General features: G+C 40.4%; 2 protein-coding genes and 1 long non-coding RNA gene across 7 annotated transcripts in view; 2 read left to right on the top strand and 1 right to left on the bottom strand.

The window, feature by feature from the left end:
* The window catches only part of LOC108530379 (uncharacterized), a 131,775-nt gene that overhangs the window by 53,585 nt on the left and 51,797 nt on the right, over positions 1 to 26,393 (bottom strand). The window lies entirely within an intron of this gene.
* CCDC30 (coiled-coil domain containing 30) overlaps positions 1 to 26,393 on the top strand; it is a 126,509-nt gene that overhangs the window by 70,662 nt on the left and 29,454 nt on the right. The window contains 1 exon segment of the mRNA XM_017873228.1: positions 7,284 to 7,396. Within this exon segment, the coding sequence (XP_017728717.1) occupies positions 7,284 to 7,396 (113 nt within the window).
* On the top strand, positions 16,054 to 17,183 carry LOC108530376 (succinate dehydrogenase cytochrome b560 subunit, mitochondrial-like). Of its 5 annotated transcripts, XM_017873226.1 has the most exons (3): positions 16,096 to 16,187; positions 16,290 to 16,349; positions 16,514 to 17,183. In XM_017873226.1, the coding sequence occupies exons 1-3, from the start codon at positions 16,111 to 16,113 to the stop codon at positions 16,761 to 16,763; spliced, it is 387 nt and encodes a 128-aa protein (XP_017728715.1). In that variant the 5' UTR covers positions 16,096 to 16,110; the 3' UTR covers positions 16,764 to 17,183. The 5 variants fall into 5 exon arrangements, with proteins under 5 accessions (XP_017728714.1, XP_017728713.1, XP_017728711.1 ...); XM_017873225.1 differs by having other exon boundaries at positions 16,054 to 16,187; positions 16,293 to 16,620; XM_017873224.1 differs by having other exon boundaries at positions 16,054 to 16,187; positions 16,290 to 16,620.

Below are 26,393 nucleotides of genomic sequence, written 5' to 3'. Positions count from 1 at the left end.
CTGCCAAAACTTGGAAGCAAGAAAAATGTCTTGCTTTGGACACCACTAAAAACTTGTAGCCCTCACTTAATAAAGGGGTCGAAGGGACACACATGGTGGCTCACACCTGTTATTCTAGGACTTTAGGAGGCTGAGGTGGAAGGATTGCTTGAGGCCAGAAGTTCGAGACCAGCCTGAGCAACATAGTAAGACCCTGTCTCTCCAATTTTTTTTTTTAATTAGCTGGGTGGTACATGCCTGTAGTCCTAGCTACTTGGGAGGCTGAGGCGGGAGGATCACTGGAGCCTAGGAATCTGAAGCTGCACTGAGCTGTGATTATACCACTGCACCCCCGCATGGGCAACAGAGCAAGACGCAAGCTCTAAAAAATAATGCCAGCAAGGAATGGTTTGTTAATTTTAGAAAGGCATTTGAGAGTGAGATTCTGTCTCTTAAAAAATTAAATTAAATTAAATGAGTTGAAGGAACAAATGTGGTGTATGTTGATTCCAGAATCTAAAGAGGCAACTCCAAGCACTTGGCCTTTTTCTTCCATCAACAGCCGTCACTCCTCAGGTTGAAAGCCAGTATGGAGAGTCTGCTATTCCAGATTATTCTGACTATACATTCAAGAATTAGGGAAATAGCCACTGAGGAGATTCAGAAACATACATGTAGCCATTGAATCACTGCAGACGTGTCCTAAGATACACTGTGATTTTAACTCCATTTTCACCTCATTTCCTTAAGGTCCACACTCTGAATTGTGAAATTAAATGGTGTTTTGGATTCCAAGGTATTAGTGTTGACTCGGAATCACTGTACTGCAGTTCCCCAAAAGTCTATATAATTCTGTTTCTCCAATGCCCAGTCACTTTGATAAGAGACTACAGGTCCTCTTTGAGGAATGTTTGGGAGAAGATCACATATTTGTGTCAGTATCACAGGGTTTTTCCTTTAGAAAACCTAGCATTCCCATCATTCTAAGGACTCTGCATCTGTGGGCTGACCCAGGCCTAGGGATTGAACAAGAAGAGGCCATTACTTTCCATTCTTGTCATTTAAGTTGGGCCTCTGTTCACCAGACCTAAGGGGTTCTATTTCTTTATTTATTTACTTACTTCTTTGTTTGAAAATACATTTCAAGTAAGACTTTAATTGGCTGCCTGTATATTTTAGTTCTACAGTCATTGTCATCAATTAACTATGACAAGATAGCAATAGGTCAAACCCTTTGATTGTATCTCTGGCCCAGTTTCCTACTAACATTAATAATACTTACCTTGTATCTGGAAGTTAAGCACTGCCGCTTGACCTCTGACACTGTGTAGTACCATCATCCCCATTAAAATCAGGGAGCCATTTCGATGTTAGCACCTCCACTATTATCCTCAATAGGTTAGCATTATATAGCATTTCAAGTAATTAGGTGCTTTCTTACCAGTGTTATTTGGTAAAGCCTTGGTGAGGGGAGTATCTTTTGGATTCCCATGGTTATGAAGAGTAACTTTAAACCCACTCCAAATTTCCCATCTGCTTAAACTTTTGGATTCCTTTCTCTCCCTTATGCCAAAGAAGTTTGGCAGCTTGATATCATTTAATATAAGTCACTTTTGTGTCCAAGTTTCAGTCAATCAAAAGAGCAAACAAAGTCACTATTGTTTTTAGAAAGGGTCTCACTCTGTCGCCCAGGCTGGAGTGCAGTAGTGCCATCATGGCTCACTGCAGCCTCAACTGTCTGGACTTAAGTGATCCTCTTGCCTCAGCCTCCAAAGTAGCTGGGACTACAGGCACGTGCAACCATGCCTGGCTATTTTTTTTTATTATTATTATTGCATGTAGAGACAGAGTTTCAATATGTTGCCCAGGCTGGTCTTGAACTCCTGGGCTCAAGTGATCCACCTGCCTTGGCCTCCCAAAATGCTGGAATTACAAGCATGAGCCACTGCACCTGGCCCAAGGTCACTCTTAGATGTTCAAATTAACACATTAAATCCTGAATGTCCAATAAGTGCATTCATATTAATAAATTCAGCCTATTTAACATTACAGTTGACTATGAACAACATGGGTTTGAACTGTGTTGGTTCACTTGTATGCAGATTCTGTTGGAAATTTTTCTGAAGATTTGCCAGAATTTGAAAAAGCTTGCAGATGAGCCACGTAGCTTAGAAACATTGAAAAAGTTAGACACGTCGTGAAAGCATATATGTAGATACTATCTATTTTATCTTTACTACCATAAAGTATACATAACTCTATTATAAAGTTAATATTTATGAAAACACACACACAAACACTTACAGACCATACATAGCATCATTTGCAGTTGAGAGAAAGGTAAATAAATATAGACACAGTATTAAATCATAACTGCATAAAATTAACTGTAGTACACACTGTACTGCTGTAATAATTTCATAGCCCCTGCCTTTTGGTATTGCAGTAAGTTTATTTATTTATTTATTTTGAGACAGATTCTCACTCTGTTGCCAAGCCAGAGTGCAGTGGTGCACTCTCGGCTCACTGCAACCTCCGCCTCCCGGATTCAAATGATTCTCCCATTTCAGACTCCGCCCGTCACACCTGGCTAATTTTTATATTTTTAGTAGAGGTGAGGTTTCACCATGTTGGTCAGTCTGGTCTCGAACTCCTGACCTCAGGTGATCCACCTGCCTTGGCCTGCAGTGAGTTCACATGTTGCAAGTATCCTCTTAAAATGCCATGTGACACCATTCTTCTTTGCATGAGCAGTCTCCTCTCATCAGTAAATTTTGTGTTGAATTAAAAAGAGATCTCTCATGGGTCTCAAGTATTTTTCACTGTGTGTAGTGCAATACCATAAACCTTAAATTACAGCGTGGGACTCATACAAAGTAGCCACTAGTGATGTCGGAAATGCTGCCAAGAAACAAAGAAAAATTATGACATTACAATAAAAAGCTGAATTGCTTAATAGGTACTGTAGATGAGGTCTGCAACTGTGGTTGCTCGACATTTCAAGATAAATGAATCCAACATGAGGACCATTATTAAAAAAGAAAAGCAAATTCATGAAGCTGTTGCTGCAGCTATGCTAGCAGGCTTAAAAACCATGCATTTTTTGTGCAATACCTTTTTATCCATATTGAAAATGCAACTTTTATGTTGGTGCAGGATTTCTATAAGAAAGACATATCTATAGATTCTAATATGACTCAAGAAAAAGAGAAGTCATTATATGACAATTTAAACGAAAAGGAAAGTGAAGAATTTAAAGTTAGAGAATTTAAAGCTAGCAAAGTAGCAGCTACTAGGGAAGCTGAGGTAGAAGGATCTCTTGAGACCAGGAGTTTGAGGCTATAGTGAGATATGATTGCACCTTTGTACTCTGGCCTGGGCAACAGAGAAAGACTCAATCTCTAAAAAATAATAATGCCAGCAAAAGATGGTTTGTTAATTTTAGGAAGAGGTTTCTCTTTAAAAGGATGGTTTGTTCNATGTTGGTGCAGGATTTCTATAAGAAAGACATATCTATAGATTCTAATATGACTCAAGAAAAAGAGAAGTCATTATATGACAATTTAAACGAAAAGGAAAGTGAAGAATTTAAAGTTAGAGAATTTAAAGCTAGCAAAGTAGCAGCTACTAGGGAAGCTGAGGTAGAAGGATCTCTTGAGACCAGGAGTTTGAGGCTATAGTGAGATATGATTGCACCTTTGTACTCTGGCCTGGGCAACAGAGAAAGACTCAATCTCTAAAAAATAATAATGCCAGCAAAAGATGGTTTGTTAATTTTAGGAAGAGGTTTCTCTTTAAAAAGGATGGTTTGTTCATTTTAGGAAGAGGTTTAGCTTTAAAAATGTCAAGAAAACAGGAGATGCAGTTTCTGCTGACTGAGAGACAGCAGGTGAGTTCCCAGATGCCATTAAGAAAATAATTGTGACCAGGCACAGTGGCTCACTTCTGTAATCCCAACATTTTGGAAGGCTGAGGCAGGAGGATTACTTGAGGCCAGGAGTTTGAGATCAGCCTGAGCAACATAGCAAGAACTTGTCTCTAAGAAAAAAGAAAGAAAGGAAGAAAATCATTGAGGAAATAGGATATCTGCTGAACAGGTTTTGAATGCAGGTGAAAGTGCCCTATTCTGGGAAGAAAAAAAAAGTCACAAAGGACATTTATTAGTAAGGAAAATAAATGAGCACGGATTTAACGCAGGAAGGGAAAGGCTGACTCAACTGTTTTGTGCAGATGCAGTCGAGTTTATTGTCAGAACTGCCCTTATCTATGAAGCTTCTGATCCCCAAGCCTTGAAGGGAAAAGGTAAACAACAGCTGTCAGTCATTTGGTTGTATAAAAAGAAGGTCTGGACAACAAGAACTCGTTTTCTAGATTGATTCCATCTATGCTTTCTGCCTGAAGTCAAGAAGTACCTTGGTAACAAGGGACTGCCTTTTAAGGTTCTTTTGATGTTGGACAAATGCCCCTGGCCACCCAGAACCACATGAGTTCAACACCAAAGATGTTAAAGTGATCTACTTGCCCCCAAACACCATGTCTGTAATTCAGCCTCTAGACTGGGGTCATAAGGCCCTTTAAGGCTCATTACCATGTCTGTAATTCAGCCCCAAACACCATGTCTGTAATTCAGCCTCTGGACCAGGGTCATAAGGCCCTTTAAGGCTCATTACACATGGTACTCTATGGAAAGGATTGTCAACTATGGAAAAGAACCCTGATAAAGAAGTCTGCAAGGGTTGCACTATTGAAGATGCCATCACTGTTTTTGTTTGTTTGTTTTATTTTGTCACTTTTAGTTTATTTGTGTGGCAAGTGACAGGCATGAAGATGCCATCATTGTTATAGAAAAAGCCATGAAAGCCATCAAACCCAAAACAACAAATTCCTGCTGGAGAGTACTGTGTCCTGATGTGGGCATGACTTCACAGTATTTACAACAGAGCCTATCAGGGAAATCATGAAAAAGACTGTGGATATGGTTTAAAAAAAAAAAAAAAAAGGTGGGGAGTACAAGGTTTCAATATATGAATCTTGGAGAAATTTAAGAGCAAATAGACACCACACCCAGAGGAGGAATTACAATAAGACAACTTGATGGAGATAAGCACTTTCAAACCAGTGCCACATTATGAGGAAGAAAACAGAAAAAGCAATATTAGAAAACAAATTGACCTTAGACAATCTGGCAGAAGGATTCCAAATATCCAAGATTGCTTTTGACTTATTTTACAATATGGACCTTTCTATATGATACAGGCACTGAAACTAACACAAACAGTGAAAGAAGGATTGGTACCATATAGAAATATTTTAGGGAAATGAAAAGTCAAAAGTCGAATTACAGTATATTTCTGTAAAGTCATACTGAGTGTACCTGCCTCTCCTGCCTTCCCTGCCACCTTCTCCACCTCTTCCAGCTCTGCCACCCCTGAGATAACAAGATCAATTCCTCCTCTTCTCCTCCTCAGCCTACTCAACATGAAGACAATGAGGATGAAAAACTTTGTGATGATCCACTTCTACATAATGAATAGTAAATATATTTTCTCTGCCTTATGATTTTCTTAATAAAATTTTATTTTCTCTGGCTTATTTTATTGCAAGAGTATAATACATGATACACATACAAAATATGTGTTAACTGCTTACATTGTTGATAAGACTTCTAGTTAACAGTAGGCTATTAGTAATTTGGTGGGGAGTCAAAAAAATCATAATTCAGATTTTCAACTGTGTGGGGGGTCAGTGCCCCTAACTCTCATGTTGTTCAAGGGTTAGGGGCACTGACTAGTGTAACTCCCTACAAATACATTCCTGCATATACTCCTAGAGTTTCTGCCAATTTAAGCTGGCAAAATCTTGCCATTCTTTCAATATGGCAGTCCCCAAGTCAGTCCCTACACTTAACTCCAACTCACCATGGCGTGCTGGGATCCAGCTGTAGTTACAGGATTGGAGACAATGAGAAGTGGTGTTGGTATAGAGGTGGGCCTCGAGGACAATAGGCATCCCCTTACAAGGTAAGTGCCTTGGGTGAAATCATCACAGAATCTTCAAACTTAATCTCCTTAGGAGAGGAGGGACTGCTTGTGCTGGCAAGAGAGGCACTGTGGAATTTGGAGGTCCAGGGGGTTCAATGTCATTAGAGTCCTCTCAGATGTCTTCATTCTCAATTCTCAGGTTTCCATGCATTCCCACAGCCCTGTTTCTTACGTAAGAGACCTGGCAAGCCTGTGAAATCAATTAGTGCTGTAATTCTGCAATCCACTTGATATTTGGGATTTGGTTTTTGGATATATTGGTCTTCTGACTACAAGAGAGAAGTTATTTTAGGACTCTCATAGAAGGTCTGTGGTTCTCAGACAATGCCTTGTTCCAGTAATTAAATCCCCAAGTTGGACATTTTCTTCTAAGCTCAGTAACATGGTCAGATGTGGCTAGCCCACCTCACAATCCTTGTAGTCCTCAATTCCATTATAACATTTTTTATACCACTCATGTGGTCTTCCAAAGTACTTCATTACCAGCAACTATAAGTGATAATCAATTCTTTTGCCATGGATTCTTTTACTAGAACTAGTGACAAGATTATATCACCTTCAAAGCTAGCCAGGTCAGATAACCAATCCCAAATTCCTAACTTTGAGTTTCTCATCACTGTAGTGACTTCTAGAACCAAATACTTCATCAGAGTTAATCAATTCAAGAGAACAGCTTTCACTTTATATACTTTAAGCTGGGAGATGTTTTTGTTTTTTTGTTTTGTTTTGTTTTGAGACAGGGTCTGGCTCTGTCACCCAGGCTGGAGTGTGGTGGCGTGATCTCAGCTCACTGCAACCTCTGCCTCCTAGGCTCAAGCCATCCTCCTACTTCAGCCTCCCAAGTAGCTGGGACTACAGGCACACACCACCACACCTGGCACATTTTTATATTTTTTTGTAGACGTGGGGTTTTACCATACTGCCCAGCCTGGTCTCAAACTCCTGAGCTCAAGCGATACGCCTGCCTCAGCCTCCCAAAATACAGGGATTATGGGTGTGAGCCACCATGCCCGGCCTTGGAAGATTTTTAATAAAGGGAATTAGATGCTTACAAAATTAGTGGGAAGGCTGAGGAAGCAAAAGGCAAGGGAAATAGTTGCTGACTTTCAGAAAATCTGGAAGTACAGGAATCCCAAGAAGCTACTATGATCTCAGAAGCTGGAGTGACTATAAGCTTTTTTTTTTAACCAGAAAGACTTTGCATTTCTTCAACATCATACCTTTGTCAGGTCAGAGTTCTCATTATTTTCCAATGTTTTTCAGCATGTCAAAAGCAACCAAGAATTATCAGAGAAGCTGTCTAAGCTACAGCAAGAGAAGGAAGCTCTACGTGAAGAATATTTGCGATTATTGAAGCTGTTTAATGTCCATGTGAGGTAAACAAAGACAAGTTCTCTTTGGAAGAAAACTATGTGGAGTAGTTATTTCTTGCTGAACCAGCTCAAGGGCTAAATAGTGCGCTGCTCACTGAAGCAGCCTTTCAAGAGGGCCATCATAAAATTCCTGTGTTTCCAAAAGTGCTATCCATAGGGCTTTTCCTAGGGATGTGGGGCTTAATTTCTTCTCAAGAGAGGGAGGGAGAAGGGAATTACCATTCATTGAGCTTTGATGATATTGAACTTGTTTTTCCCCAAATACACCCTTCTCACTTGCGTTCACACTTTTTGTCACCTCACATACTTTCCTCAGCCTGAACCACCCTCTCCTCGTTTAAAGAGCTTTTTTTTATTTTAGAGAATTGACACAGAATATTAGTAATATGTATATCATATAGGTGTTATATATAATGATATATCTGTTACATATATGATACTTAAATACTCCCTCTTTCTATACATACATACATACATACATACATATATGTATATCAGTCTAATACCATTGTCCAAAGGTAAAATGACATTTGGCTTTTAGGCAGTTATTTTTTTTTTTTTTTCATTTTACACATAATTAAACAACATTGCAAAAAAAAAATTCTTTTTTCAGATAGGATCTCACTCTGTCACCCAGGCTAGAGTGTAGTGGCACAATCACAACTCACTGCAGCCTCAACCTCCTGGGCTCAAGTGATCCTCCCACCTCAGTCTCCTGAGTAGATGGGACTGCAGTCATGTGGAGCCACACCCAGCTCACTTTTAATTTTATTTATAGAGACAGGGGTCTCACTATGTTGGCCAGGCTGGTCTCAAATTTCTGGCCTCAAGTGATCCTCCTTCCTTGGCCTCCCAAAATGCTGGGATTATAGGCAGGCGTAAGCCACTGTGCCCAGTGCAATATTTTTTTCATAATTATTTATGGCACACCTCTCAGCTGTGATCAGTATAAAATTTTGAATGAAACAAAACTTATGCAGACATTCTCCCAAGTTCACTCCTAGTGTCTTGTCAACAAACATAATTTTATGGTTTTATTATCATAGCTTTTATAAAAGTTTTATATTGTCTTTCTCTTAATATCATCTGATAAGCATTGTGCTTTGTTGCTATAGTCTTCAAATTTGCTATTTCCATATAACTTAATATTTCATGAAGTTGATACACCCTTGCACTAACAGCAGCAGTTAAACAGGGTACAACTGCTAACAGACTAACAGAACCTAAAATTACAGTGCTAACAAATGTATACCTTATTTCAGGAATAGGGTATAATATAGAAACAGCATTAGAGGAAGAATATGCATTAGAGCCCATGTGTGTTTCACAGCAAGGGGTCCAGAGAAGTCAGGCAGCAGCTGCATTGGTGTTCCCTCTGTAAGGGCCGTGGCTGGATGTACTTCCTCTCTGAGATCAGGAACCACTCATGTGTGCATTGACCACCTCACAACTAGGGAGCCCTGGTAAAAAAACAAGTCTCAGCTGAGATTTTATTAAATACTTTTATATTCTGTTGTTCACATAAGCATATTCCTGCCATGTAACCTGCTTCAAGAGCAAAGACTTCTTGGGGGGTCTCAACGAGACCAGGTGCAAATCATCATTATCACTGTTATCAAAAAACAATGCTGATAAACTGATACAAACTGCCATGAAACAACTTGGACCTGAGGTTATGAAGCCACACACTATTTTAATCTTTCTGTTTCCCTCTGTAATATGCTTGACCAACAGTCAGTGCCAAACAGGCACTTTAGCAAAACAGTTTAGGTTAATCTTAGACCTGCTGGAATTAACTCTCACGACATAATCCTAATTTGGTTAAGAATTACTCACTGGTCTGATGGTTGAATATTTTTATTCAAAACAATGCTGGAAAAAATCATTTTGGTATTATATTTTTCATTTTAAAATTTATTTTTATAGAACTGTAGATCTTAAAATGTGTTGACAAACATTCCGAAGTATCCTACAATTACCAGAAAGGGGTCCTGAACCCAGACCCCAATTGAGGGCTCTTGGAAATCATGCAAGAAAGAATTCAGGGCGAGTCTAAACAGTAAAGGAAAAGCAAACTTACTAAGAGAGTAAAGAAATAAAAGAACGTCTACTCCATAGACAGAGCTGCCCCGAGGGCTGCTGGCTGGCTATTTTTATGGTTGTTTCTTAATTATAAATATGGGGTGGATTATTCATGTGCTTTCTGGGAAGGGGACAGGAATTTACCAGAACTGAGGGTTCCTCTTTTTTTTAGTCTATATAGGGTAATTTCCAGATGTTGCCATGGCATTAGTAAACTGTCATGGCGCTGATGGTAGTGTCTTTTATCATGCTAATACATTATAATTAGCATATAATGAGGAGTGAGGATGACTAGAGGTCACTTTCATTGCCATCTTGGTTTTGGCGGGTTTTGGCTGGCTTCTTTACTGTATCCTGTTTTATCACTGGGATCTTTGTGACCTGTATCTTGTGCCAACTTCCTATTTCATCCTGTGATTTAAGAATGCCTAACCTCAGCCGGGCGCAGTGGCTCATGCCTGTAATCCCAGCACTTTGAGAGGCCAGGGCGGGCGGATCATGAGGTCAGGAGATCGAGACCATCCTGGCTAACACAGTGAAACCCCGTCTCTACTAAAAATACAAAAAATTAGCCGGGTGTGGTGGCAAGCTCCTGGCAGGAGAATGGTGTGAACCCGGGAGGCGGAGCTTGCAGTGAGTCGAGATCGCACCACTGCACTCCAGCCTGGGCAACAAAGTGAGACTAAAAAGAATGCCTAACCTCATGAGAATGCAGCCCAGCAGGTCTCATTCTCATTTTACCCAGCCCTTAGTCAACATGGAGTTACTCTGGTTCAAATGCCTCTGACACTACCAAATTCTTCTGCCTTCATTATGTAAGAGTAGCAATTTTACCACATCCTCATTAGCATTGAGTCTAGTATTGATGGGGGACAGAGGTTCTGATGAAATTTTCCCCAGTATTCTTTGTTTGAGATATAATTTGCATATAATATATGCAAAGATTTTTAAATATACAATTGGATAAGTTTCGACAAATGTTTGTGTCCATATTACCACCACCCCATTGAAGATACAGAACAGGGCCAGGCGCCGTGACTTACGCCTGTAATCCCAACACTTTGGGAGGCTGAGGTGGGCAGATTGCTTCAGCTCAGGAGTTCAAGGACAGGCCAGGCAAGATGGTGAAACCCTGTCTCTACCAAAAATACAAAAATTAGCCAGGCATGGTGGTGCACATCTGTGGTCCCAGCTACTTGGGAGGCTGAGGCAGGAGGACTACTTGAGCCTAGGAGGCAGATATTGCAGTGAGCCAAGATCATGCCACTGCACCCCAGCCTGAATGACACAGTAAGACTCTATCTCAAAAAAAAAGATACAGAATATTTCCACTGTCCCTCAAAGTCCTCTATGACCTGTTTGCAGTTGATCTGCACCTACTGCTTTTCCCACCTCCCTCCAAGTTGCCACTGTTCTGATTTCTGCCTGTCCTGGAATTTCTTCTAAATGGAATTACATTACATGTAATTGTAACCATAATAGGTTTGTTGCCCAATGCACACAGCAAGTCAATACACCAAGCCATTGGGTTGCAGCAGAAAAAGAGGTTTAATCGTAGAGTCATCAAATGAAGAGATGGGAGGAAACCTCAAATCCATCTCCTTGAGGAACTTAGGGTCAGGGTTTTTAAGGGTTTTGGATTGGGCCAAAATGTGAAGATGGTTAACAGGTCAAAGAGTCCAGGGTGAAGTCATGGGACAGGGAGATGAAGAAGCTACATTCTCATACTGATGCTGTTCCTCTCTGGGGGTCTTCAAACTGGTTGCTGGAATTTGTTTCTGAAAAACATCTTAAGCATTTCCGTTTGTTTGTTTGTTTGTTTGTTTTTTGAGACAGGGTCTCACTCTCTTGCCCAGACTCTGGACTGCAGTGGCCCCATCTTGGCTCATCGCAACCTCCACCTCTCAGGCTCAAGCGATTCTCCTGCCTCAACCTCCCGAGTAGCTGGGATTACAGGCGCGCGCCACTACTGCCTGGCTAATTTTTATATTTTTAATAGAGATGGGGTTTCACCACGTTGGCTAGGCTGGTCTTGAGCTCCTGATCTCAANTTTTTTTTATTTTAGAGAATTGACACAGAATATTAGTAATATGTATATCATATAGGTGTTATATATAATGATATATCTGTTACATATATGATACTTAAATACTCCCTCTTTCTATACATACATACATACATACATACATATATGTATATCAGTCTAATACCATTGTCCAAAGGTAAAATGACATTTGGCTTTTAGGCAGTTATTTTTTTTTTTTTTTTCATTTTACACATAATTAAACAACATTGCAAAAAAAAAATTCTTTTTTCAGATAGGATCTCACTCTGTCACCCAGGCTAGAGTGTAGTGGCACAATCACAACTCACTGCAGCCTCAACCTCCTGGGCTCAAGTGATCCTCCCACCTCAGTCTCCTGAGTAGATGGGACTGCAGTCATGTGGAGCCACACCCAGCTCACTTTTTAATTTTTATTTATAGAGACAGGGGTCTCACTATGTTGGCCAGGCTGGTCTCAAATTTCTGGCCTCAAGTGATCCTCCTTCCTTGGCCTCCCAAAATGCTGGGATTATAGGCAGGCGTAAGCCACTGTGCCCAGTGCAATATTTTTTTCATAATTATTTATGGCACACCTCTCAGCTGTGATCAGTATAAAATTTTTGAATGAAACAAAACTTATGCAGACATTCTCCCAAGTTCACTCCTAGTGTCTTGTCAACAAACATAATTTTATGGTTTTATTATCATAGCTTTTATAAAAGTTTTATATTGTCTTTCTCTTAATATCATCTGATAAGCATTGTGCTTTGTTGCTATAGTCTTCAAATTTGCTATTTCCATATAACTTAATATTTCATGAAGTTGATACACCCTTGCACTAACAGCAGCAGTTAAACAGGGTACAACTGCTAACAGACTAACAGAACCTAAAATTACAGTGCTAACAAATGTATACCTTATTTCAGGAATAGGGTATAATATAGAAACAGCATTAGAGGAAGAATATGCATTAGAGCCCATGTGTGTTTCACAGCAAGGGGTCCAGAGAAGTCAGGCAGCAGGTGCATTGGTGTTCCCTCTGTAAGGGCCGTGGCTGGATGTACTTCCTCTCTGAGATCAGGAACCACTCATGTGTGCATTGACCACCTCACAACTAGGGAGCCCTGGTAAAAAAACAAGTCTCAGCTGAGATTTTATTAAATACTTTTTATATTCTGTTGTTCACATAAGCATATTCCTGCCATGTAACCTGCTTCAAGAGCAAAGACTTCTTGGGGGGTCTCAACGAGACCAGGTGCAAATCATCATTATCACTGTTATCAAAAAACAATGCTGATAAACTGATACAAACTGCCATGAAACAACTTGGACCTGAGGTTATGAAGCCACACACTATTTTAATCTTTCTGTTTCCCTCTGTAATATGCTTGACCAACAGTCAGTGCCAAACAGGCACTTTAGCAAAACAGTTTAGGTTAATCTTAGACCTGCTGGAATTAACTCTCACGACATAATCCTAATTTGGTTAAGAATTACTCACTGGTCTGATGGTTGAATATTTTATTCAAAACAATGCTGGAAAAAATCATTTTGGTATTATATTTTCATTTTAAAATTTATTTTATAGAACTGTAGATCTTAAAATGTGTTGACAAACATTCCGAAGTATCCTACAATTACCAGAAAGGGGTCCTGAACCCAGACCCCAATTGAGGGCTCTTGGAAATCATGCAAGAAAGAATTCAGGGCGAGTCTAAACAGTAAAGGAAAAGCAAACTTACTAAGAGAGTAAAGAAATAAAAGAACGTCTACTCCATAGACAGAGCTGCCCCGAGGGCTGCTGGCTGGCTATTTTATGGTTGTTTCTTAATTATAAATATGGGGTGGATTATTCATGTGCTTTCTGGGAAGGGGACAGGAATTTACCAGAACTGAGGGTTCCTCTTTTTTTTAGTCTATATAGGGTAATTTCCAGATGTTGCCATGGCATTAGTAAACTGTCATGGCGCTGATGGTAGTGTCTTTTATCATGCTAATACATTATAATTAGCATATAATGAGGAGTGAGGATGACTAGAGGTCACTTTCATTGCCATCTTGGTTTTGGCGGGTTTTGGCTGGCTTCTTTACTGTATCCTGTTTTATCACTGGGATCTTTGTGACCTGTATCTTGTGCCAACTTCCTATTTCATCCTGTGATTTAAGAATGCCTAACCTCAGCCGGGCGCAGTGGCTCATGCCTGTAATCCCAGCACTTTGAGAGGCCAGGGCGGGCGGATCATGAGGTCAGGAGATCGAGACCATCCTGGCTAACACAGTGAAACCCCGTCTCTACTAAAATACAAAAAATTAGCCGGGTGTGGTGGCAAGCTCCTGGCAGGAGAATGGTGTGAACCCGGGAGGCGGAGCTTGCAGTGAGTCGAGATCGCACCACTGCACTCCAGCCTGGGCAACAAAGTGAGACTAAAAGAATGCCTAACCTCATGAGAATGCAGCCCAGCAGGTCTCATTCTCATTTTACCCAGCCCTTAGTCAACATGGAGTTACTCTGGTTCAAATGCCTCTGACACTACCAAATTCTTCTGCCTTCATTATGTAAGAGTAGCAATTTTACCACATCCTCATTAGCATTGAGTCTAGTATTGATGGGGACAGAGGTTCTGATGAAATTTTCCCCAGTATTCTTTGTTTGAGATATAATTTGCATATAATATATGCAAAGATTTTAAATATACAATTGGATAAGTTTCGACAAATGTTTGTGTCCATATTACCACCACCCCATTGAAGATACAGAACAGGGCCAGGCGCCGTGACTTACGCCTGTAATCCCAACACTTTGGGAGGCTGAGGTGGGCAGATTGCTTCAGCTCAGGAGTTCAAGGACAGGCCAGGCAAGATGGTGAAACCCTGTCTCTACCAAAATACAAAATTAGCCAGGCATGGTGGTGCACATCTGTGGTCCCAGCTACTTGGGAGGCTGAGGCAGGAGGACTACTTGAGCCTAGGAGGCAGATATTGCAGTGAGCCAAGATCATGCCACTGCACCCCAGCCTGAATGACACAGTAAGACTCTATCTCAAAAAAAAAGATACAGAATATTTCCACTGTCCCTCAAAGTCCTCTATGACCTGTTTGCAGTTGATCTGCACCTACTGCTTTTCCCACCTCCCTCCAAGTTGCCACTGTTCTGATTTCTGCCTGTCCTGGAATTTCTTCTAAATGGAATTACATTACATGTAATTGTAACCATAATAGGTTTGTTGCCCAATGCACACAGCAAGTCAATACACCAAGCCATTGGGTTGCAGCAGAAAAGAGGTTTAATCGTAGAGTCATCAAATGAAGAGATGGGAGGAAACCTCAAATCCATCTCCTTGAGGAACTTAGGGTCAGGGTTTTAAGGGTTTTGGATTGGGCCAAAATGTGAAGATGGTTAACAGGTCAAAGAGTCCAGGGTGAAGTCATGGGACAGGGAGATGAAGAAGCTACATTCTCATACTGATGCTGTTCCTCTCTGGGGTCTTCAAACTGGTTGCTGGAATTTGTTTCTGAAAACATCTTAAGCATTTCCGTTTGTTTGTTTGTTTGTTTGTTTTTTGAGACAGGGTCTCACTCTCTTGCCCAGACTCTGGACTGCAGTGGCCCCATCTTGGCTCATCGCAACCTCCACCTCTCAGGCTCAAGCGATTCTCCTGCCTCAACCTCCCGAGTAGCTGGGATTACAGGCGCGCGCCACTACTGCCTGGCTAATTTTTATATTTTTAATAGAGATGGGGTTTCACCACGTTGGCTAGGCTGGTCTTGAGCTCCTGATCTCAAATGATCCACCCGCCTCAGCTTCCTATAATCCCTGCTGGGATTCTAATGTTAGAGGTCCTGTCTATAGGAACAATGGGATGCAAATGATCAGTATCTAATGCTGTGTGACTTTTAGCAACAAGGAAGTGGACCAAAGTGAAGCCTGATTAATGCTTTATCATAATTATATTGCTGTCCAGAACCCAGCATGTACTTCCTGTCAACCTTGTTGGGGCAGCTTTATACTCTTTTGTGTCTGACTTCTTTTGTTCAACATATTCTATTATTTTTAAGTGCACTTATAGACAGAAATTACTTGTCATTTTATTTTGAATTTCTTTGTTTTTTTTTTGTTGTTGTTGTTGTTTGTTTGTTTTTGAGATAGAGACTCGCTCTGTCATCCGGGCTGGAGTGCAGTGGCACGATCTCGGCTCACTGCAACCTCCGCCTCCTGGGTTCAAGTGATTCTCCTGCCTCAGCCTCCCGAGTAGCTGGGACTACAGGCATGTGCCACCATGCCCGGCTAATTTTTGTATTTTTAGTAAAGACAGGGTTTCGCCATGTTGGCCAGGCTGGTCTCAAACTCCTGACCTCAGATGATCCACTCGCCTTGGCCTCCCAAAGTGCTGGGATTACAGGCGTGAGCCACCACACCCGACCTATTTTGAATTTCTTTGATGGCTAGTGAGGCTGAATGTTTTTCCACATTATTTGTACACAGCCTTTTAGGGTGGTGAATTCTGACCCCACTGCACATGCCTGGGCTCCAACATAGATGAATAAAATAAAAACTTTTGGGCATGACTTCCGTCCAGACCGGAACCCAAGATGGCTGTGCTCTTGCTGAGACATGTTGGTCATCATTGCCTCCGAGTCCACTTTAGCTCTCAGCTCTGTATCAGAAATGCTGTTCCTTTGGGAACCACGGCCAAAGAAGAGATGGAGCGGTTCTGGAATAAGAATATAGGTTCAAACCGTCCTGTATCTCCCCACATCACTATCTACAGTTGGTCTCTTCCCATGGCGATGTCCATCTGCCACCGTGGCACTGGTATGGCTTTGAGTGCAGGGGTCTCTCTTTTTGCCATGTCGGCCCTGTTACTCCCTGGGAACTTTGAGTCTTATTTGGAACTCGTGAAGTCCCTGTGTCTGGAGCTAGCACTGATCCACACAGCTAAGTTTGCACTCATGTCCCCTCTCATGTATCATAACTGGAATGGGATCCGACACTTGATGTGGGACCTAGGAAAAGGCCTGAAGATTCCCCAGCTATACCAGTCCAGAGTGGTTGTCCCGGTTCTTACTGTGTTGTCCTCTATGGGGCTGGTAGCCATATGAAGAATGGAGGTTCCCAGCATCATCTTCCTACACCTTATTACATTCATCCATCTTTCTGTTTTTCATTCTTATCTCCAGCCTGGGAAAAGTTCTCCTTATTTGTTCAGATCCTTTTGTACTTTCAGATCCCCTTGGAGCAGTAGAGTACCTTGTAGACCATAATAGTGGAAAAGGGTCTAGTTTTCCCCTTGTTTCTAAAGATGCGGTGGCTGCAAAAACTCCCCTTTTTTGCCCACAGCTTGCCAACTCTCGGCCTAGAAGCAGTTATTCTGTCTCCATATTGGGCTTTGATTTGTGCTGAGGGTCAGCTTTTGGCTCCTTCTTCCTGAGACAGTGGAAACAATGCCAGCTCTGTGGCTTCTGCCCTGGGGACTGGGGGTGAGGCTTTGGGTGCCACTGCCTGTGGGTTGCTGGCTTAAAGGACAATTCTGTTCATTGGTGAGAGCCCAGGCCATTAACACCTACGCAGTGTTATTGAAAGAAGAGAGGTGGGGGTGGAGGGGAATTAGTCTGTCCCAGTTAGAGGGAGATAAAGAGGGCTAGTTAGTTCTTAGAGCAGCTGCTTTTGACACAAGAAGATCTAGAAAAGTATTGAACATATTAATGGCTATTTCTTTTTCTTGGATTTCCAGAAAAGCCTCTTAATTTTGTGCTTTCTCATCGAAGTCATGTGCCCTTTTTTTCTGAAACTGAATTAAAATACTCATTAAAAAAAAAAAAAAAACCTTTGGGCATAAGGTCTGTGGATCAACACTTTTCTAAAAGCATCCTTGTGTGATTGTAATGTGCATCCGAGGTTGAAAACTATATTTAGGAAAGAAAATGGAAGGAATTATTGAAACTCTACATTTATTTTTGTTTTCATTTCCCTGATCCCAGTCCCGACTTTCACAGACAATGGTTATTTTTTATATTTTCTCTACCACTTTTCCAGAGAAACAATTCCCTTGCTTTTTTCAAATCAAAGTATAGACAACCTGGTTTTATTTAAACACAAGCTAAAAGTTGTTCCTAAATTTTAAAATGTAAATATTGTGCCACCTCATAAAATTAATAGTTAACAAAGCCAAAAACAAGCGTAGAAAATCTACATATTCTTTGGGCAAGACAGCCAACAGAACTTCAGACTGAATCAATAGTTGTGACAAATTGCCAGCAATGACAAGGGAAGCTCTAAGTTCTCACCAGCTGTACTGCATCAACATGCTTTCCAAACCATGTGTAACACTACAGAGAGTACCCTTAATATCAAATAATAGGAGAATAATTAGGTGAAGTATAATATAGTCACTTAACAGGACATAATACAGCTGTAAAGGATGATGGCTGTGAATATTAGATAACAATGTGGGAAAATGCTTATAATGTAGTAAGTGAAAAGAGCATACAATAAACATTTTGATGTAGACGATGTTTAAACAAAAGATACTTATAAAAGGAATTAGAAGGAAACGCAATATCATAGTACTGGTCATCTTAGGAGTTGGGGATTTTCCCAAACTTTCTGTAATTAATTATTTTAAATAACAAATTGGCCTGGCATGGTGGCTCACGCCTGTAATCCCAGCACTTTCAGAGGCCAAGACAGAAGGATCACTTGAACCTAGGAGTTCGAGACCAGCCTAGGGAACAAGACTGAGATCTCGTTTCTACCAAAAAAAATTTAAGGAATAAATTTATGTTTTTAACAACCCAAATGGCAGAATAAGAGAGTAGCTGTGTGGCATGAGAAGTTAGAGACTTGGGTTTTAATATTCCAGTACAGGATAGGTGAAAGAAATTCCAGAAGTGTAACACCCAATGGGGTTCTACTTGCCCACTGCCTAGACAGAGCTGATTTATCAAGACAGAGGAATTGCAAGACAGAAAGAGATTAATTCATGCAGAGTCAGCTGTATGGGAGACCAGAGTTTTATTACTCAAATCAGTCTCCCCAAAAATTTGATGATTGGGGTTTTTAAGGATAATTTGGTCGGTCCGGGGTTAGAAAGCAGGGAGTGTTGACTGATCAGGTCGAAGATTAAATCACAGAAAGTTGAAGCTGTCCTCTAGCACTGAGTCAGTTCCTGGGTGGGAGCCACAAGACCACATGATCCAGTGTATCCATCTAGGTGGCATCAGCTGGTGCACCTCAACACGGGATCTGCAAAATATCTCAAGCACTGATCTCAGGTTTACAACAGTGACTCCTAAACCATAATTTCTAATCTCGTGGCTAATTTGTTAGTCCTGCAAAGGCAGTCTAGTCCCCAGGCAAGAAGGGGGTTTATTTTGGGAAAGGGCTGTTATCAAGTTTGTTTTGAAGTTAAACTATAAACTAAGTTTCTCCCAAAGTTAGCTGGGCCTACACTAGGAATGAACAAGAACAGCTTGGAGGTTAGAAGCAAGATGGGGTTAGTTAGGTCAGATCTCTTTCACTATCATAATTGCTTCAGTTATAATTTTTGCAAAAACAGTTTCAGAAGTACATGTTGTATTATAAATGATGTCAAAACATCAGAGCAACTGTGAACAGCTGGGAAACCCAGAGGATGGCAGGTACACTGCTGGATCTTACATCTCTGAAGCTATAGACTGGAGGATGGTGAAAACCAGTGATATCTTTTTTTTTTTTTTTTTTTTTTTTTGAGAAGGAGTTTTGCTCTTGTTGCCCAGGCTGGAGTGCAATGGTGCCATCTCAGCTCACCACAACCTCCGCCTCCCAGGTTCAAGTGATTCTTCTGCCTCAGCCTCCCAAGTAGCTGGAATTACAGGCATGCAGCACCATGCCCAGCTAATTTTGTATTTTTAGTAGAGACAGGATTTCTCCGTGTTGGTCAAGCTGGTCTAGAACTCCTGACCTCAGGTGATACACCTGCTTCGGCCTCCCAAAGTGCTGGGATTACAAGCATGAGCCATCGCGCCTGGCCAACAATCAGTGATATCTTTTACCAAATGTTCCCAGTAAAAAGGAGAATGAGAACAGTTACGAAGTATACCTTTTTGTAAAGAATACCTCCTTGTAAAGAATCTAAGTCACAGCTGTGGTAATTATGAACACAGTCTGCAAAAGTATGTGCCTCATATTATGTAGCAGGTGCTGATGGTGGCTCAATGGATCAAAAGCCTAGGCTCCCTCTATCTTGTTATTGCTTCAACATCTGTAACATGTTGCCCGTATCCACATAGTTCAAAGTAATTCACTACCATACCCACATTTCAGCCAGTAAGAAAGAAAGAGGGGAAGGCAAGGGCATTCCATTTTCCTTTAAGGCACACTACTTCCATTCACATTCTGTTGGCCAGAATTTACTTACATGGCTTCATCAAACTGCGATAACTCATCCTATGCTGAGTAATATTCTGTTGGCCAGAACTCACTTACATGGCCTCATAAAACTGAAAGGAAAGCCAGAAAATGTAGTTCCTATGCTGAGTAAACCAGTGCCCAGCAAAAAATAATTGGGGTATATAATGTAGAAGAAGGAGAAATTGGATTGGGTACAACCCCAGCAGTCAGTCACTCCCGCATACACTGACAAGCAAGCTATATCTAGCTTTGTATACATGCCTCTGGCCTACAGGAAGCCAAACTGCTCAGTTTGGTATCTGACTAAATTAATCTCTTTAGGGAAAAACATGCAAAATGATTCTTTCATGTACGCTTAGCAAATAGGAGAAGAGGAGGACTATTTTGGAAAATGGAGGAGTCTTGCAAAACGACATTTAAGGGTAAGACATAACTTTGCCGGGTCCAAGGGAAAACTTCTCCTTTACCCTCTGAAGGTTCACTGAAAAATCAACCAACAAAAGGCAGATAAATAGGAGAAATAGTATGCAAATCTATTAATGTGCATGGGGGAGAACCACATAAAGATTACCCCAGTCTCCAATGAGGTATAGAAGCTTATACACCATCTTAAGATTACAGAAAGAATAGGGGCTTAGATCATGGCAAAATAGTTATGGGAAGGGGAGAAGAGGAGGCCTCCCTAGCAAAGGTGGTCTTGTTATATAGATGAAACCTCACAGGTATTATAGCAACGCCAGAGAGAATAGATGGTCAATACTGCTTTCATACCTTTAAAGGTTTCAGGCTCTCAGTTAATCTTTCCTAGATCTGACAAGGGAAGGAAGGCCCTCAGAGAAAGCCTGTCTGAACATATTCTCTATAGATGCAAATCCCCGCCCCCCATCCGCCTGCTCCCACAAAAGACAACTTTTCAACTATTCTTGTATTTCCAGTCATTCTGAATAGGTATCTTGAAATACGTCAAGGAAATACACTTTGGAGTGAAATATTTTAGTTTCCTTCAACTTATAAGGATATAGGATTCCCTTGTTCTTCCATACCAGTTTAACTAAAATTAGCATCTAGATAAGTCTGCTTTGTTCTTCCAATCCCATCTGGTTGTACAAAACGAAGTGTATCTCATCAGGAGAAATCAGGGATATCTGTTTGCCTACCTTTGTTAGTATTATAGCAGTAGGGTATGATGGAAAGATCATAGGCTCTGGGGTCAGATTCTTTTCTTTAGAATAACTTCTTTTAAATAACTTCTCGGGAGCTAAATGATAAAAACCTATGAACACAAAGAGGGAAACAAGAGATACTGAGGTCTGCTTGAGGAGTAGGGGAAGAGAGAGAGGAGTAGAAAAGAACTATTGGATACCGGGCTCAATACCTGAGTGATGAAATAATATGTGCAATAAACCCCTGTGACACATTTTTACCTGTGTAATCAACCTTCACATGTGCCCCCAAACCTAAAATAAAATAAAATAAAAAAGTTTTTATAAAACTAGAAAACACCAGTAACCTTGAACTACAATATTTGAGGAAGAGCTGCCTGCAGGGAAGTTCAAACAAGAGTGTGGGGAAACACCTACAGACCTCTGTGGCTCAAGATCTCAAATAAATCAGGCAGAGCACAGTTATTCAAAATATGTGGGACAATATGAGGGGAAAAAAAAAAGTAACTTGTCTGTTAGGAATCTCCAAGACTCCCCTCAGGTTTGATGACTCCCTAGAATGAAGTGCAAAACTCAGAAAAACAGCTATGGTTATGGTTTATTACAGTGAAAGGATACAGATTAAAATCAGCTAAGGAAAAAGGCACACAGCTCACAGATCTCAAGGAAAGACTTACTTATGTTATCCATCTATTACAAAGGATATTACAAATGATACAGATGAACGGCCAGGTGGAAGAGATGAACAGAGCATCCCTTCCCATGAAGGTGCTTGGAGCTTCTATGCCCTCTGTGGATGCACCACCCTCCAGGAACCTGTGTTCAGCTATTTGGAAGTCCCCCAAACCCAGTCCTTTCAGGCTTTTTTGAAAGCTTCATGAGGTGGTCATTGTCAACCTAAAGGGAAGAAGCTGAGGCAAAATTAATATAAGTAGAGAGTTTATTTGATCCAGGCTTAGGGATTGCAACCCAGGCGCATAGATTCAAGTTGCCCTGAATATACAATCTGATTAGCAGAAGTTACAAGTGGATTTTAAACAAAATTGTATTTTAATTTTATAGGTACATAGTAGGTATGGATATTTATGCAGTACATGAGCTGTTTTGATACAGGCATACAATGAGTAATAATCACATCATGGAGAATGGGTACTCATCCCCTCAAGCATTTGCATTACAAAGAATATGATTCTTTTGGTTTTTCTTTCTTTTTCTTTTCTTTTTTCTTTCTTTCTTTCTTTTTTTTTTTTTCTTTTTTCAGGATCTTGCTTTGTTGCCCAGGCTGGGAGTGCAGTGGCACAATCTCAGCTCGCTGCAGCCTTGACCTCCCGGGCTCAAGTGATCCTTCCACTTCAGCCTCCACAGTAGCTGGGACTACAGGCATGTGCCACCACACCTGGCTAATTGTGTTTATTTTATTTTATTTTACTTTATTTTTTGAGACGGAGTCTTGCTGTGTGCCCAGGCTGGAGTGCAGTGGCGTGATCTGTGCTCACTTCAAGCTCCACCTCCCGGGGTAATGCCATTCTTCTGCCTCAGCCTCCGGAGTAGCTGGGACTGCAGGCACCTGCCACCATGCCCGGCTAATTTTTTGTATTTTTAATAGAGACGGGATTTCACTGTGTTAGCCAGAATGGTCTCTATCTCCTGACCTTGTGATCTGCCCGCCCCGGCCTCCCAAAGTTCTGGGATTACAGGCTTGAGCCACTGCGCCCAGCCTAATTTTGTTTATTTTTGCAGAGTCAAGGTCTTACTATGTTGCCCAGGCTGGTCTCAAACCTGTGTGCTCAAGCGATTCTCCTGCCTCACCCTCCTAAAGTGCTGGGATTACAGGCGTGAGCTGCTGCAACTGGTCTATTTCTTTAGTTATTTTTAAATGTACAATTTAGAAAAAAAAGTACAATATTATTGACTATAGTCTTATTCATTGTTTATTTTTTATAGTTAAAGAACTATTTTTTTTATAGTTATACCCATTAACCATCCCCACCTCCCCCCCATTCCCCCACTACTCTTCCCAGCCTCTGGTAACCATCCTTGTACTCTCTATCTCCATGAGTGGAATTGTTTTGATTTTTAGATCCCACAAATAAATGAGAACGTGTGATGTTTGTCTTTCTGTGGATGGCTTATTTCACTTAGCATAATGACCTCCAGTTCCATCCATGTTGTTGCAAATTACAGGATCTCATTCTTTTTTATGGCTGAATAGTATTCCATTGTGTATAAGTACCATATTTTCTTTATTTATCTGTTGGTGGACATTTAGGTTGCTTCCAAATGTTGGCTATTGTGAACAGTGCTGCAACAAACATGGAAGTGCAGATATCTCTTCGATATACTGATTTCCTTTCTTTTGGGTATATAGTCCTCAGCGAGATTGCTCAAATGTATGATAGCTCAATTTTTAGGTTTTATTGTTTTTTGTTTTTGGAACAGTCTTGCACCATCTTGGTTCACTGCAACCTCTGCCTCCCAGGCTCAAGCAATTCTTCTGCTTCAGCCTCCTGAGTAGCTGGGATTATGAGCTTAATTATGCACCACCACACCTGGCTTTTTTTTTTTTTCCTTTGTATTTTTAGTAGAGACGGGGTTTCGCCATGCTGGCCAGGCTGGTCTTGAACTCCTGAAATGATCCACCCACCTTGGCCTACCAAAGTGCTAGGATTACAGGCATGAGCCACAACACCCAGCCTCAATTTTTAGTTCTTTGAGGGACCTCCAAGATGTTTTCCATAGTGGTTGTACTAATTTATATTCCCATTAACGGTGTACGAGGGTTCAGTTTTCTCCACATCCTTGTCAGCATTTGTCATTGCCTGTCTTTTAGATAAAAGCCATTTTAACTGGGGTGAGATGACCTCTCATTGTAGTTTTGATTTGCATTTCTCTGATAATCAATGATGTTGAGCACCTTTTCATATGCCTGTTTGCCATTTGTATGTTTTCTTTTCAGAAATGTCTATTCAAATATTTTGACCATTTTAAAATCAGATTATTGGATTTTTTTTTTCCTACAGAGTTGTCTGAGTTCCTTATATATTCTGGTTATTAATCCCTCATCAGATGGGTATTTTGCAAATATTTTCCCCATTCTATGGGTTGTCACTTCACTTTGTTGATTGTTTCCTTTGGGGTGCAGAAGCTTTTTTTAACTTGATGTGATTCCATTTGTCCATTTTTGCTTTGGCTGCCTGCACTTGTAGGGTATTACTCAAGAAATTTTCGCACAGACCAATATCCTGCAGAATTTCCCCAGTGTTTTCTTATAGTACTCTCACACTTTGAGGTCTTAGATTTAAGTCCTTAATCCATTTTGATTTGATTTTTGTATGTAGTGAGAGACAGGGATCTAGTTTTATTTTTCTGCATATGGATATCCAGTTTTGCCAGCACCATTTATTGAAGAGACTATCTTTTCCCTGGTGGATGTTCTTGGCACTTTTGTCAAAAATGAGTTCACTGTAGGTGTATGGATTTGCTTCTGGGTTCTCTATTCTGTTCCATTGGTCTATGTGTCTATTTTTATGCCAGTACTGTACCATTTTGGTTATCATAGCTCTGTGTATAATTTGAAGCCATGTAATGTAATTTCTCCATTTTGTTCTTTATGCTTAGGATATCTTTGGCTATTCCTTTGTGGTTTCATATAAATTTTAGGATAGTTTTCTCTGTTTCTGTGAAGAATGTCGTTGGTATTTTGATAGGGATTGCATTGAATCTGTAGATTGCTTTTGGTAATATGCACATTTTAACAATATCGATTCTTCCAATCCAAGAATATGGAATATCTTTCTATTCTTTGGTGTCCTTCAATTTCTTTCATTAGTGTTTTATAGTTTTCAGTATAGAGATCTTTCACTTTGTTGGTTAAGCTAATTCATAGGTATTTAATTTTATGTCTGGCTATTGTAAATGGAATCGCTTGTTAATTTCTTTTCAGAATGTTCCCTGTTGGCATATAAAATGCTACGGATTTTTGTATGTTGATTTTGTATTCTGCAACTTTACTGAATTTATTTATGAGTTCTAGTACTTCTTTAGTGGAGTCTTTAGGTTTTTCCAAATATAAAATTATATCATCTGCAAACAAGAATAATTTGACTTCTTCTTTTGTAATTTGGATGTCCTTTCTTTCTTTCTCTTGTCTGATTGCTTGAGCTAGGACTTTCAGTACTATGTTGAATAACAGCGGTGAAAGTGCATGTCCTTGTCGTGTTCCAGATCTTCAAGGAAAGTCTTTAATATTTCCCAAATTCAGTATGATACAAGCTGTAGATCTGTCATATTTGGCTTTTATTATTCTGAGGTATGTTTCTTCTGTCCCCAGTTTCTTGAGAGTTTCTATCATGAAGGGATGTTGAATTTTATCAAATGCTTTTCCAGCATCAACTGAAATCATCATATGGTTTTTGTCCTGTTGATATGATGTATCACATCATTTGTCCTTCTGTTGATATAATGTATCACATTGACTGATTTGTGTATGTTGAACCATCCTTGCTTCCCAGGGATAACTCCCACATGGTGATCTTTTTCATGTATTGTTGAATTCCATTTGCTAGATTTTTCATTTGTTTGTTTTGAGACAGGGTCTCACCCTGTCACCCAGACTGGAGTGCAATGGTGTGATCTTGGCTCACTGCAAACTCCACCTCCCAGACCCAAGCGATCCTCCCACCTCAGCCTCCTGAGTAGCTGAGACCACAGGCATACACCATGATGCCCAACTTTTTGTAGAGATGGAGTCTTGCTATGTTATCCAAACTGGTCTCAAACTCCTGAGGTCAAGCTATCCTTCTGCCTCAGCCTTCCAAAGTGTTGGGATTACAGACATGAGCCCACCACATACAGCTGGTTTGCTACTATTTTGTTAAGGATTTTTGTATCAATATTCATCAGTGATACTGGCCGGCAGTTTTCTGTTTTGTATGTGTCTTTGTCTGGTTTTGGTATTAGGATAATACTGGCCTTGTAGAATGAGTTTGGAAATATTTCCTTTGCCTCTATTTTTCAAAATAGTTTGAGTAGGATTGGTATTATTTCTTTAAATGTTTGGTAGAATCAGCAGTGAAGCCATTGGGTTCTGGCCTTTTCTTTACTGGAGGACTTTTTTTTATGGCTTTGATCTCATTATTTGTTATTGGTCTGTTCAGGTTTTAGATTTCTTCATGGTTCAATCTTATGTTGTATGTGTTTAGGAGTTTGTTCATTTCTTCTAGGTTTTCCAATTTACTGAATTTATTTGCTCATAATAGCCACTAATGATCCTTTGAATTTCTGTGGTATTAGCTGTAATATCTCATTTTTTTGGGGGGGGG

This window comes from Rhinopithecus bieti, unplaced genomic scaffold (assembly GCF_001698545.2).
Source record: "Rhinopithecus bieti isolate Rb0 unplaced genomic scaffold, ASM169854v2 scaffold_6907, whole genome shotgun sequence".
NCBI lineage: Eukaryota > Metazoa > Chordata > Mammalia > Primates > Cercopithecidae > Rhinopithecus > Rhinopithecus bieti.
Note: the sequence above shows the minus strand (reverse complement) of the source record. Positions and strands in the feature narration are given on the sequence as shown.